At 38.8% G+C, this 13,320-nt stretch overlaps 1 protein-coding gene across 9 annotated transcripts in view; it reads left to right on the top strand.

The window, feature by feature from the left end:
* The window catches only part of Pikfyve (phosphoinositide kinase, FYVE-type zinc finger containing), a 101,985-nt gene that overhangs the window by 17,544 nt on the left and 71,121 nt on the right, over window positions 1-13,320 (top strand). For all 9 annotated transcript variants that reach the window (XR_005879914.1, XR_001196519.3, XM_005070554.4 and 6 more), the window contains 2 exons: window positions 2,351-2,440; window positions 12,369-12,507. Coding sequence is in view for 7 of the 9 variants with exons in the window: in XM_005070554.4 (XP_005070611.1) it covers window positions 2,351-2,440; window positions 12,369-12,507 (229 nt within the window). In the remaining 2 variants the exon portion in view is untranslated. The remainder of the gene's footprint in view (window positions 1-2,350; window positions 2,441-12,368; window positions 12,508-13,320) is intronic.

Genomic DNA, 13,320 nt, shown 5'->3' with positions numbered 1-13,320 from the left:
TCCTGCCTGGCTACTGGCCAATCAGTGTTTCATTCGTCAACCAATAAGAGAAACATATATTCAGAAGGTCATCCCCCAACAGTATTTATTAGTTACTTGTCTCATTACTGTAACAAAATCCCTAACAAAAGCAATTTATAGCCGGGCAATGGTTGCGCACGCCTTTATTCCCAGCACTGGAGAGGCAGAGGCAGGCGGATCTCTGTGAGTTCGAGGCCGGGCTGGACCGATAGCCTCCAAAACAATACAGAGAAACCTGTCTCGTAAACCCCCCCCCCAAAAAAAAGCAACTTATAGAAGAAAGGATTTATTTTGGCTTACAATTTTAGGGGATGCAGTCTATCATGGCAGAGGCAGTGTGGCAGAAAGAGGAGGAGGTGGCTAGTGTGTCCACAGTCAAGAGACAGCTGTGAATGCCTGTGCTCAGTTCCATTTCCCCCTTTTATTCAGTAGGGGGCCCCACTGTATGAAGTGCTACTGCCCACATTTACAGTGGGTCTTCCCACCTCAAATGAACAAATTTAGATAATCTTTCATAGACATGCCTGGAGAGTGTTTCAGTGGTGGTTGACATGTAAGGTTAATCGTAACAGTGTTAAAAATAAAAATTTTAATAATGGTTTCATTGGGATTAGGGAAAACGATGGTACTGGGTAGGGGGACACAGACTCTTCAAAATAGTGGTTAATTGAGTCTTCTTTTTAAGTTGTTTGATGGGTCTTTTGATGTTTGTAGCATCATAGTTATACCTTATATACATTTTATAAACATAGTTGATTCTATATTTACTAAAACAATATGAAGATTACATTCTTTAGCTTTTTTATTACTTTAATTAGCAATGTTTATTATTTGTGTGTGTTCCAATTGAGTGATCTCAGAATTGGCAAGTATGATTTAGTAAAGCATCATGAGAGGCAGAAGATAGACCTCAGAGATAGAGTAATAGTTTAGTTTTAAGAAGATAGACCTCAGAGATAGAGTAATAGTTTAGTTTTAAGAAGATAGACCTCAGAGATAGAGTAATAGTTTAGTTTTAAGAAGATAGACCTCAGAGATAGAGTAATAGTTTAGTTTTAAGAAGATAGACCTCAGAGATAGAGTAATAGTTTAGTTTTAAGCTCTGTGTTAACAGTTTCATGTTCCAGTCTCCTTTAGTATCACATCTTTTTGGTAGGAAATATTTTCTTTTCTTTTCTTTTTTTTTTTTGCCAAGAGAACAAGACTTTATTGACGTTCAATGCGCAAAACCAAACTGCCAGCTGAACATTAGGATAAAGAAATGACTTTATAAACATTCAGAATTAAAAGTTAATCCTATTGGCTAGTGAGGAAATCCAGTGGGAGAGGACCCTGGTGCAATTCCTGTCCCCCCCCCTTTATGAGAGATTTTAGATAATTAACACTCAAATAATTCTGGCTGAGACAGCCCAGGAATAGATCTCAGGTGTTGTCACTCACACCAAGGCAGAGTTCCCACTCTAGCTGGAACTAGCATTAACTAATGTCTGGAGGGTTAGTGAACACTCTAGGAAAGGACAGGGGCATGTCTGGGAGTGGTGCTCCCAGGGAGGAAATATTTTCTTTTTTTGACAGATGTTGGTGCAAAAGTTCAAAAAGGTTAAGTAGTGAATTTGAGGTCACACAGCTAGTAAGAGATAGGCCCTTTTCTTGAACCTTGGTTTGTCTGACTCTTTGGTGCTATACAAGCTGTGGGGACTAAGACTAGATTTGGAACACAGATTTTTATTTTTTTTAATGAAAATTACTTTTATCATGTATATGTGATATGAGAATGAGTTTTATAAATCACTTATCCAAGGTGGGCAATGGTGGCGTATGCCTTTAATCCCAGCGCTTAGGAGGCAGAGACAGGTGGATCTCTATGAGTTTAAGGCCAGCCTGGTCTACAGAGCCAGTTCCAGGACAGGTAGGGCTGTTACACAGAGAAACCCTGTCTCAACCCCTCCTCCATCCCCCCCCCAAATAAATCACCTACCCAACCAGATTTGATGTTTTATTGATATTCAATTCAGTACATTAAAAACATTATCAACTTTTGATGCTAGAGATGAAACTGCACTTTTTTGTCTTAAGTGTTTGAGACAGGGTTTCTCTATAGCCCTGGCTCTTCTGGAACTTGATCTATAGACCAGAATGAGACCTCTTATGCCTCCTGAGTGCTGAGTGCTGAGTGCTGACTGTGCACTTTTTGTCTCAAATAAAATAAGAACAAAAATGAACTGTATATAATCTCTTTGTTGTAGAGAAAAACACTTAATTTGCGTTAAAATTTTAAACCATCTGATTGCAACCCCAAGTGACCCCAGTATTTTCATTATCTTCATAGTTTGATTCATCCAGATTCCTCAAATAGTGCTCTTTCAACAAGACTTGTATCTGTTCAAGAGGATGCAGGGAAGTCTCCTGCTCGAAACAGGTAAACTGTCAATAAAAGCTACTCTGATTTTTGTTTATGTCCCTAGTAATGGGAACAGACAAATGAAAAAGTGAGATGGCATCAGGGCTCTGTTGTGTGATCCTTTCTTTGCTTGGTAGTTCCTCTTTCAGCTAGTCTTTGGTTATTTCAGATATTGGGACCTGTCTTCTGTGTTCTAGTTTAGTATAATTGTCTGAAGAATGTGAGAAAGTGAGGCAGGTAGGCATTCTGTGAAAATGTGTACCAAGGAACCAGAATGGCAGATGCTCAAGAGGGAGCACATCTGGTAGGAATATGAGAGGTCCTGTGTGCTGCAGTAGACTGTCTCGGAATGAGTGAGTGGAAAGGATGCTGTAATCTAGTCTCAGATGAGCTATTGGAGCTAAAAACATTTTTTAAAATTGCTTTGTAAAGCTTGAAAATAGTAAATGGCTTTTTAAGATTAGGGAAATAAATGCCCATATATTCTGCATTAAGACATACTTACATTTTGTCTATTTATTTTGTCACTATTTATGTAATACACACTTTTAAAGAAGCCATTCAAGAGTAATGCCATCATTTTCTAATTTGTTCAGTTAATAGGCTCAATAATGTTTTTTATGTTTGAGACAGGATTTTGCTGGCCTCCAACTCACTGTGTCGCCCAGGCTTGCTTCTAACTCACAGTCTAATTCAGTTCGACAGGTGCTGGGATTGTTGGCATGAACTGCTTAATCCCAGCTGAGAATTCTTTTTGTTCTTTTAGTAGCAGTTTTGGCTTCATAGCAAAAGTGAGCAGAGAGTTGGAATAATATAACGTGTATATAGAAATAATGATTTCTTTCAGTTAGAATGTATACTTAAGTTTCTTCAATATCTTCTTATGACTTTCTACATTTTTTTGTTGCTAAGCAATATTCTAGTTTCTAGATGTGTCATAATTTACATGACTTCACCTTCTCAAAGACATCTTGGCGGTTTTCATGTTTTGGCAGTTATATAGAAGGCCATGAACATCTGTGTGCAATTGTTTTTCTTTTAAGTGCGACTCCTCTCATTATGTTGCTGTCTACTCTGGAACTCACAGAAATCTATCTGCTGATATCTTCTGAGTGCTGAGATTAAAGATGCATGCCATCATACTCCTCTATGTAATTTTGTTGTGTGTGTGGATGTTGTTTTAAGTTCATTTGAGTAAATATCAAGAAGCATGATTGTGGGATTAGATAGAAAGAACATGTTTAATTTTGTAAGGGATTACCAAACTGTCTTCCAAAACTGGCATTGCCATTTTGCATTTCCACAGGCAGCGCAGGAGAGTTCCTCTTCCACACCATTTCCACCATTGGAGTTGCCAGTGTTTTGTAATAGTGTACTAGTATAATGGTGTTGCATTTGTTTAAAGTTGCCATTTCCTGAGATGAATTAAACTTCTTTTCATTTGTTTGCTTACCATGCATATATCTTCCTTGTAAAGGAGTCCATTTCATAATTACAGCTTCATTTTTTTCCACTGTTGAGTTTTTATACACATACACACACAGTTTTTTTAAAATAAGAATTCTTTCTTAGGTGATGGTGGCACACACCTTTAATTGCAGTACTTGGGAGGCAGAGGCAGGTGGATCTCTTGAGTTCAAGGCCAGCCTGGTCTGTAGAGTGAGTTCCAGAACAGCTAGGGTTTCACAGTGAGACCCTGTCTTAACCAAACCAAACCAAACCAAACCAAACCAAACCAAACCAAACCAAACCAAACCAAACCAAACCAAATCCTTATTAAATGTATCATTTGTAAATGTTCTTTCCTGGTGGCTTGTCTTTTCATATTTTGACATTGTTGCTTATGGAGCATAAGTACTTAATTTTAATTGGAGGTGCCTTTGGTGTTATATGTAAGTAGCTATCACTATATCCATGGTCATCTAGGTTTTCTCTTCTGTTATATTCTAGGTGTTTTGTAGTTTGCATTTTATGCTTTGGTTTGTGATACATTTTAAGTTATTTTTGTGATAGAAATAGCTATATTTCTTTTTGTATGTGTTTATCCATTTGATCCAGTATCCTTTATTGAAAAAAAAATCATCTTTGCTTTTTTTGTTGTTGTTTGTCTGTCAGTGGTCATTTATTATTATGTATATAGTGTTCTGCCTGCTTGTATACTTGTACACCAGAAGAGGGTGCCAGATTTCATTACAGATGGTTGTGAGCTACCATGTGGTTTCTGGGAATTGAACTCAGGACCACTGGAAGAACTGCTAGTACTCTTAACTCCTGAGATATTTCTCTAGCCTCTAGATAAATTTCTTTATACCCGATTCTTGATTTAAAAATTGTTTTATGTAGGGCATTTGTGGTGCATGCCTTTAATCTTAGCACTTGGGAGGCAGAAGCAGGTAGATCTCGAGTTTGAAGCCAGCCTGGTCTACAAAGTAAATTCCAGGATAGCCAGGGCAAACAGAGAAACACTGTCTTGAAAACCTCAATCAAAACAAAATGAAATCCCAAAATATTACCATTTATGTATTTATTATTATTGTATGTATATATGCACATGTCATAGCATGCATGAAGATTCTCATTCTACAAGTGGGTTCTAAGGTTTGAATTTGGGTAATCAGGTTTGGTGGCAAACGCCCCTATCCACTGATTCACCCTGGTTCTTGATTTTTTTTTTTCCTAACCTGTAAAATGGAGCTAGTAACACCTGCTCCATAGGATGTGTGAGTATTAAGTGAAGAAATATGTAGATTACCCCAGAAATGAGTTATGTAGTGTCAGGTAAAGTTTCTTTTCATCCTTTCTGTTTTAAGCTGAAGTTAGGTTTCATTTTTTATTGTAGATGATAACTAAAATTTCACTTAAATTAAAAATAAGTAAAAGTTGGGCATTATTGATACTTATAAGTAATATAATAACTGAACAGAGGCAAAGTTAAAGATATATGAGAATGCTTACACATAACCAGAGAAACACATTAACACATTTTTTATAACTTTTTTTATTGAGGAAATAGGTGTGTGTGTGTGTGTGTGTGTGTGTGTGTGTGTGTGTGTGTGTGTGTGTGTTTAGAGACAGGATTTCTCTGAGTAGCCCCGGCTTTCCTTGAACTCACTTTGTAGACCAGGCTGACTTCGAACTCAGAGATATTCCTGCCTCTGCCTTCCAAGTGTTGGGATTAAAGGCATGTGCCACCACTACCTGATTCATATAATAATATATGAACATAGTATTTTCAATACAGGCCTACTAATGAGAAGGAACACGATTAGTGTTCCTATCATCAGATTCATTGCAGGATATTCAATTATAAACTGATTCTTCTTAATTCCCGGTCTGTAGAAAAAAAGGGGCATGTAGGCCATACTTCTTTTTTAATTATTATTTTAATTTTAAATAGCTTATTTTACGTGTCAATCCCAGTTCCCTCTCCCTCCCCTCCTCCCGCACCCCTCCACCACTCCCCCCAGGCTCCCACCCTATTGCCAATTCCTAGGGGATATCTAGAGTCTGTCATTTCACTCAGGGTAGGGTCCAGGCACTCCCCTAAGAGTCCAGGCTGAGAGAGTATACCTCTCTGTGTTATGGACACACGATGTCTTTATTCCAGGGATAAACACTGGTCCACTGCTCAGGGCCCCATACGTTGCCCAGGCCTCCTCACCACATTTGGGGGGTCTGGATCAGTCCCATGCCGGCCTCCCAGCTGTCGGTCTGGGGTCCAAGAGCTCTCCCCTGTTCAGATCAGCTTTCTCTGCTGGTTTTGCCAGCCCATTCTTTGCCAATTTGCTTATCGCTCCTCTCTCTCTGTCACTGGGTTCCTTGAGTTCAGTTCAGTGTTTAACTGTAGGTGTTTGCCTCTGCTTCCATCAGTCACTGGATGAAGGCTCCAGGATGGTTATAGACATCAAGTTCATTATCAGGAATGGGCATTCAAGGTGGTCTCTCCACTATTGCTTAGCTTGCTAATTGGTGACATCTCTTTAGATCACTAGAGGTCACACTGGTGCCTGATCTGTCTTCTAACCTATGATTTCCTCTTCCCCCTATTCTACCCCCCCACTCAACCTTCATGTTCCCCCATGACCTACTCTCTCTTCCTCTTCTCCCCCTCATTTCTTTCCAGCTCCCACTCCCCCCTACCCCTCACCGTGTTCCCCATCTGTTCAGAGGATCTTGCCTCATTCCTCTTCTCTTGGGTATCATGTATATATCTTAGGTTCTTTCCTGTTTCCCTGCCTCTCTGTCAGTGGAAGTGCAGACTGGCACTATCTTGATCCATGTCTAAAATCCATATATGAGTCAGTACATACCATGTTTGTCTTTTTGTGACTGGGTTACCTTACTCAGGATGGTTTATTCCAGTGCTATCCATTTACCTGCGAATTTCAAGATTCCACTGTTTTTTTTTTCTGCTAATACTCCATTGTGTAAATGTACCACATTTTCTCTATCCACTCTTCAGTTGAGGGGCATCTAGGTTGCTTCCAGGTTCTGGCTATTAAAAATAATGCTGCTATGAACATAGTGGAGCAGATGCCCTTGTTGTATGAATTTGCCTCTTTTGGATATATGCCTAAGAGTGGAATTGCTGGGTCTTGTGGTAGATTGATTCCCATTTTCCTGAGGAATATGCATACTGATTTCCAAAGTGGCTGTACGAGTTGGCACTCCCACCAGCAGTGGAGTAGAGTTCCCCTTTCTCCACATCTTCTCCAGCATAAATTGTCTTCGGTGTTTTAGCCATTCTGACAGGAGTAAGATGGTATCTCAAAGTTGTTTTGATTTGCATTTCCCTGATGGCTAAGGGTGTTGAACACTTTCTTAAGTGTCTCTTGGCCATTTTAGCCTCCTCTATTGAGAATTCTCTATTTAGTTCTGTACTGCACCTTTTAATTGGATCCTTTGGTGTTTTGGAGACTTGCTTCTTGAGTTCTTTGTAAATTTTGGAGATTAGCCCTCTGTCAGATGTGGGGTTAGTGAATATCTTTTCCCATTCTGTGGCCTGCCTTTTTGTCTTGTTGACTGTGTCCTTTGCCTTACAGAAGCTTTTTAGTTTCAGGAGGTCCCATTTGTTAATTGTTGATCTCAGTGTCTGTGCCACTGGTGTTATGTTCAGGAAGTGGTCTCTGTACCAACTCGTTGAAGAGTATCTCCCACTTTCTCTTCTAAAAGTTTCAGTGTGGCTGGATTTATGTTGAGATCTTTGATCCATTTAGACTTAAGTTTTCTACAAGGCGATAAACATGGGCCTATCTGCAGTCTTCTGCATACCAGTACCCAGTTATGCCAGCACCATTTGTTGAAGATGCTTTCTTTTTTCCATTGTACAGTTTTAGCTTCTTTGTCAAAAATCAAGTGTTCATAGGTGTGTGGGTTAAAATCAGGGTTTTCAATTCAGTTCCATTGGTCTACCTGCCTATTTTTGTGCCAATACCAAGCTGTTTTCAGGACTATAGCTCTATAATAGAGCTTGAAGTCAGGTATGGTGATGCCTCCTGAAGTTCCTTTATTGTATAGGGTTGTTTTGGCTATCCTGGGTCTTTTGTTTTTCCATATAAAGTGGATTATTGTTCTTTCCAGGTCTGTGAAGAATTGTGCTGGAATTTTGATAGGGATCGCATTGAATCTGTAGACTGCTTTTGGCAAGATTGCCATTTTTATTATGTTGATCCTACCAATCCAAGAGCATGGGAGATCTTTCCATTTTCTGGTATCCTCTTTGATTTCTTTCTTTAAAGACTCAAAGTTCGTGATATACAGGTCTTTCACTTCCTTGGTTAACATTATCCCCAGATATTTGATGCTGTTTTTGGCTATTGTTTCTCTGATTTCTTTCTCAGTCACTTCATCATCTGTATATAATAGGGCCACTGATATTTTTGAGTTTACCTTGCATCCTGCCACTTTGCTGAAGGTGTTTATCAGCTCTAGGAGTTCTCTTGCGGAGTTTTTCCGGTCACTTATGTAAACTATCATATCATCTGCAAATAGTGAAAGTTTGACTTCTTCTTTTCCTATTTGTATCCCCTTTATGTCCTTTTGTTGTCATATTGCTGTAGCTAGAACTTCAAGTACAATATTGAAGAGATATGGAGAGAGTGGACAGCCTTGTCTTGTTCCTGATTTTAGAGGAATTGCTTTGAGTTTCTCTCCATTTAGTTTGATGTTAGCTGTTGGTTTACTGTATATTGCTTTTATTGTATTCAGGTACGTTCCTGTTATCCCTGATCTCTCTAGGACCTTTATCATGAAGGGGTGCTGGATTTTGTCAAAGGCTTTTTCAGCATCTAGTGAGATGATCATGTGGTTTTTCTTTCACAGATTGTTAATATGGTTGATTACATTGATAGATTTTCTAATGTTGAACCATCCCTGCATTCCTGGGATGAAGCCTACTTGATCATGGTGGATGATTTTTCTGATGTGTTCTTGAATCTTGTTTGCGAGTATTTTATTGAGTATTTTTGCATCAATGTTCATGAGGGAAATTGGTCTATAGTTCTCTTTCTTAGTTGTGTCTTTGTGTGGCTTGGGTATCAAGGTAATTGTGGCCTCATAGAAAGAGTTTGGCAGTGAGCCTCCTGCTTCTATTGTGTGGAATACTTTGAGGAGTATTGGAATTAGCTCTTGTTTGAATTTCTGGTAGAATTCTGCACTGAAGCCATCTGGGCCTGGGCTTTTTTTCTTTGGGAGACTTTTGATGACTGCTTCTATTTCATTAGGGGTTATAGGTCTGTTTAGATTGTTTATCTGTTCTTGATTTAGTTTTGGCAAGTGATATCTATCCAGGAAATTGTCCATTTCCTTTAAATTTTCAAATTTTGTGGAGTACAGATTTTCAAAATATGCCCTGATGATTCTCTGGATTTCCTCAGAGTCTATTGTTATGTCCCCTTTTTCATCCCTGATTTTGTTAATTAGCATGCTCTCCCTCTGTCTTTTGGTTAGTTTGGACAGAGGTTTATCTATTTTGTTGATTTTCTCAAAGAACCAACTCTTTGTTTCATTGATTCTTCTCAATGTTTTTCTGGTTTCTACTTGATTGATTTCAGCCCTCAATTTGATTATTTCCTGGCGTCTGCTCCTCCTGGGTGAGTTTGCTTCTTTTTGTTCTAGAACATTCAGCTGTGCTATTAATTCTCTAGTATGACTGTTCTCTAGTTTCTTGATGTGGGCACTTAGTGCTATGAACTTTCCTCTCAGCACTGCTTTCAAAGTGTCCCATAAGTTTGCGTATGTTGTGTTTTCATTCTCATTGAATTCGAGGAAGTCTTTAATTTCTTTTTTTATTTCTTCCTTTACTCAGGGATGGTGCAATTGTGCATTGTTCTATTTCTGTGAGTTTGTAGGGTTTCTGCAATTTGTGTTATTGTTGAATTCTAATTTTAATGCATGGTGGTCTGATAAGATGCAGGGGGTTATTCCAATTTTTTTGTATCTGTGGAGATTTGCTATGTTTCCTATTATGTGGTCAATTTTAGAGAAGGTTCCATGTGGCGCTGAGAAGAAGGTATATCCTTTTGTGTTTGGGTGGAATGTTCTATAGATGTCTGTTAAACCCAGTTGGGTCATAACTTCTATTAGTTCTTTTGTTTCTTTGTTACATTTCTGTCTGGAGGTCCTGTCTAGCGGTGAGAGCGGAGTGTTGAAGTCTCCTACTATTAGTGTGTGAGATTTTATGTGCAATTTGAGCTTTAGTAATGTTTCTTTCACGAATGTAGGTGCCTTTGTATTTGGAGCGTAGATGTTTAAAATTGAGACTTCATCTTGATGGACTTTTCCTTTGATGAATATGAAATGTCTTTCTTCATCTCTCTTGATTGATTTTAATTTGAAGTCTAGTTTGTTAGATATTAGGATTGCTACACCTGCTTGTTTCTTGGATCTGTTTGATTGGAAAATCATTTCTCAACCCTTTACTCTGAGGTAACGTCTGTTTTTGATGTTGAGATGTGTTTCTTGTATGCAGCAGAAGGATGGGTTCTGTCTTCGTATCCATTCTGCTAGTCTGTGTCTTTTTATAGGCAAGTTGAGGCCGTTGACATTGAGGGATATTAATTACCAATGATTGATGATTCTTGTTTGTGCTTGATTTATTGGTAGTGAAGTTATTTTGTGTAGTTTATCCTCCCTTTTTCTTTTGGTGTTTTGTAAAGTGGGATTATATATTGCTTGTATCTGTGTGAGTGTAGTTATCTTCCTTGGATCTAGGTTTTCCTTCTAGCACTTTCTGTAGAGCTGGATTCATGGATACGTATTGTTTAAGTCTGGTTTTGTCATGGACTATTTTGTTTTCTCCATCTATGGTAATTGAAAGCTTTGCTGGATATAGTAGTCTGGGCTGGCATCCTTGTTCCGTTAGCGTTTGTAGGACATCTGTCCAGGATCTTCTGGCTTTCATTGTTTCCATTGAGAAATCAGGTGTAATTTGGATAGGTCTGCCTTTATATGTTACTTGGCCTTTTTCTTTAGCTGCTCTTAATATTTTCTCTTTATTCTGTAGGTTTGATGTTTTGATTATTATATGGCGAGGTGACTTCTTTTTCTGGTCCAGCCTATTTGGTGTTCTATAAGATTCTTGTATTTTCATAGGCATATCCTTCTGTAGGTTAGGGAAGTTTTCTTCTATGATTTTGTTGAATATGTTTTCTGTACCTTTGAGCTGTATTTCTTCGCCTTCTTCTATACCTATTATTCTCAGGTTTGGCTTCTTCACGGTGTCCCATATTTCCTGGATATTTGTGTTAGGGGTTTGTTGATTTGTTGGTTTTGAGATTTTCTTTGGTTGATGACTGTATATCCTCTAATGAGTCTTCAACACCTGAGATTCTCTCTTCTATCTCTTGTATTCTATTGGTGATACTTGCATCTGTAGTTCCTGATCGTTTACCCAGCTTTTCTATTTCCAGCATCCTCTTGTTTTATGTTTTCTTTATTGTTTCTATTTCAGCTTTCAATCCTTCAACTGTTTGAGTTGTTTCCTTCATTTGTTTGGTTGTTTTTTCTTGGTACTCTTTAGATTCTTTGAGAGATTTGTTTATTTCTTGAATTTTTTCCCCCATTTCATGGATTTTTTTTGTTTGTGTTTTCTTCTATTTCTTTAAGGGATTTCCTCGTTTCTTCTTTGAGGGTCTCTATCATCTTCATAAAATGATTTTTAAGGTCTGTCTCCTCTGCTTCATCTATGTAGTGCTTTTCAGGTCTTGCTGGCATTGGTTCCCTAGATTCTGGTAGAGTCATGTTGGTCTTTTTATTGCTGAGTGAGCTCTTATTCTGTCTTCTTCCCATCTCTTCTTCCAGTGGGTGCTGGTAGGGTCTTTCCATCTCCACTGGTCTCCTTCCTTCCTGAAGCTGAAGCTGGGGACGCTGACACTGAAGCTTAAGCTGAAGCTGGGGTCGCCGGAGGTTGGGGCCTGGAAGGTCTGATGTCTTTCCTATGTGTGCAAGTCTTCTGGATGCCAGGAGCGGCCCCCGGAAGCTCGAGGGGATGGGTGTTGGGCAGGGGATGGGGAGTGTCCCCCCCCCCCGAGACCCAAGCTCACCTGAAGCTGGGATCGCCAGAGTTTGGGGCCTGGAAGGGCTGATGTCTTTCCTGTGTCCCATACTTCTTTTAACACAGATACTCAAAGTTATTGCATAGAGTTATTTCTTATTGAAAAACGAATTTCCAGTACTTTTTACAAGCAGACTTTGTATATGTTTCCTTTGAAATACTAATATACAAACTGTATGATTGTTTTCCTGTAGTATTTAAAACTTTTCACATTTTAATTTTATTCAAACAGTAGTTTCTGGTGTCCTTCCCTACTTTTCTCCAGTGATAGCCTGCATAGCCATTGTAATTTTATTGTTCTTCTAGCAATGGCACCTAAATGTGTGAACTTCACTTAACTCTGGTCACAGGTGAGCTTAAAGTTATGATTTTACTTTTTGTTTTTATTTCCAGATCAGCCAGCATTACTAATCTGTCACTGGATCGATCTGGTTCTCCTATGGTTCCTTCATATGAGACATCTGTCAGTCCCCAGGCTAACCGAACCTATGTTAGGACAGAGACTACTGAGGATGAACGCAAAATTCTTCTGGTACCAGTCCAGCATCTAACCTGTTGCTAGTTTTGGGCATAAAAATGATGACTTTTTGTTCCCTTAAAGAAACACATACAAGAAAGTCATCTGGGCTTGGAATACATACCTGTACTCCTGTGTTGGGAAGGCTGTGGCAGGAGGATCTTGAGTTTGAGACCAACTTGAGCTAAGTGGGATGTTGTCCTAACTTTTTATTTACTAGCATTACCAGAGAAATTGGGTGAATACTCTTTCTATACTCATTGTATTACTATTTTCTTTCCCCTTTCATTTGGCAAAATCAGAATTCATTTATCTAATATAAGAATTGAACTCGAAGCTGGGCGTTAGTGGTGCACGCCTTTAATCCCAGCACTCCGGAGGCAGAGGCAGGCAGATCTCTGTGAGTTTGAGGCCACCCTGGTCTACAGAGCAAGTTCCAGGAAAGCCTCCAAAACAATACAGAGAAACCCTGTCTCAAAACCAAAAAAAACAAAAAAGAAAAAATATTGAACTTGAAGTAAGTTTAAACATTGAGACATCATTCTTACATACATGGAAAACTCTCAGAAGCTTAATTCCAACTATGTTTATATGACATAACAACTGGTTCTTTCTTTAGTTTACATTTGCCTAATCCTAAGAACAAGCTAAAGCATCAGCTTGCTTATTTCCTTCTGTAGTAAGACCAGAGAGGTTAGAATGCTTGAGTATGAAAAATAGACAATGGATGCATATGGGTATTAAACAGTAGTTGTATAGTTCCTGTAGTAGTGGAAGCATAACAGAATGTGAACACAGTTAAAACAGTGTCTATTGCTGGAAATAATC

This window comes from Mesocricetus auratus, unplaced genomic scaffold (genome assembly GCF_017639785.1).
Source record: "Mesocricetus auratus isolate SY011 unplaced genomic scaffold, BCM_Maur_2.0 Super-Scaffold_100010, whole genome shotgun sequence".
In the NCBI taxonomy this organism is placed as follows: domain Eukaryota; kingdom Metazoa; phylum Chordata; class Mammalia; order Rodentia; family Cricetidae; genus Mesocricetus; species Mesocricetus auratus.
Note: the sequence above shows the minus strand (reverse complement) of the source record. Positions and strands in the feature narration are given on the sequence as shown.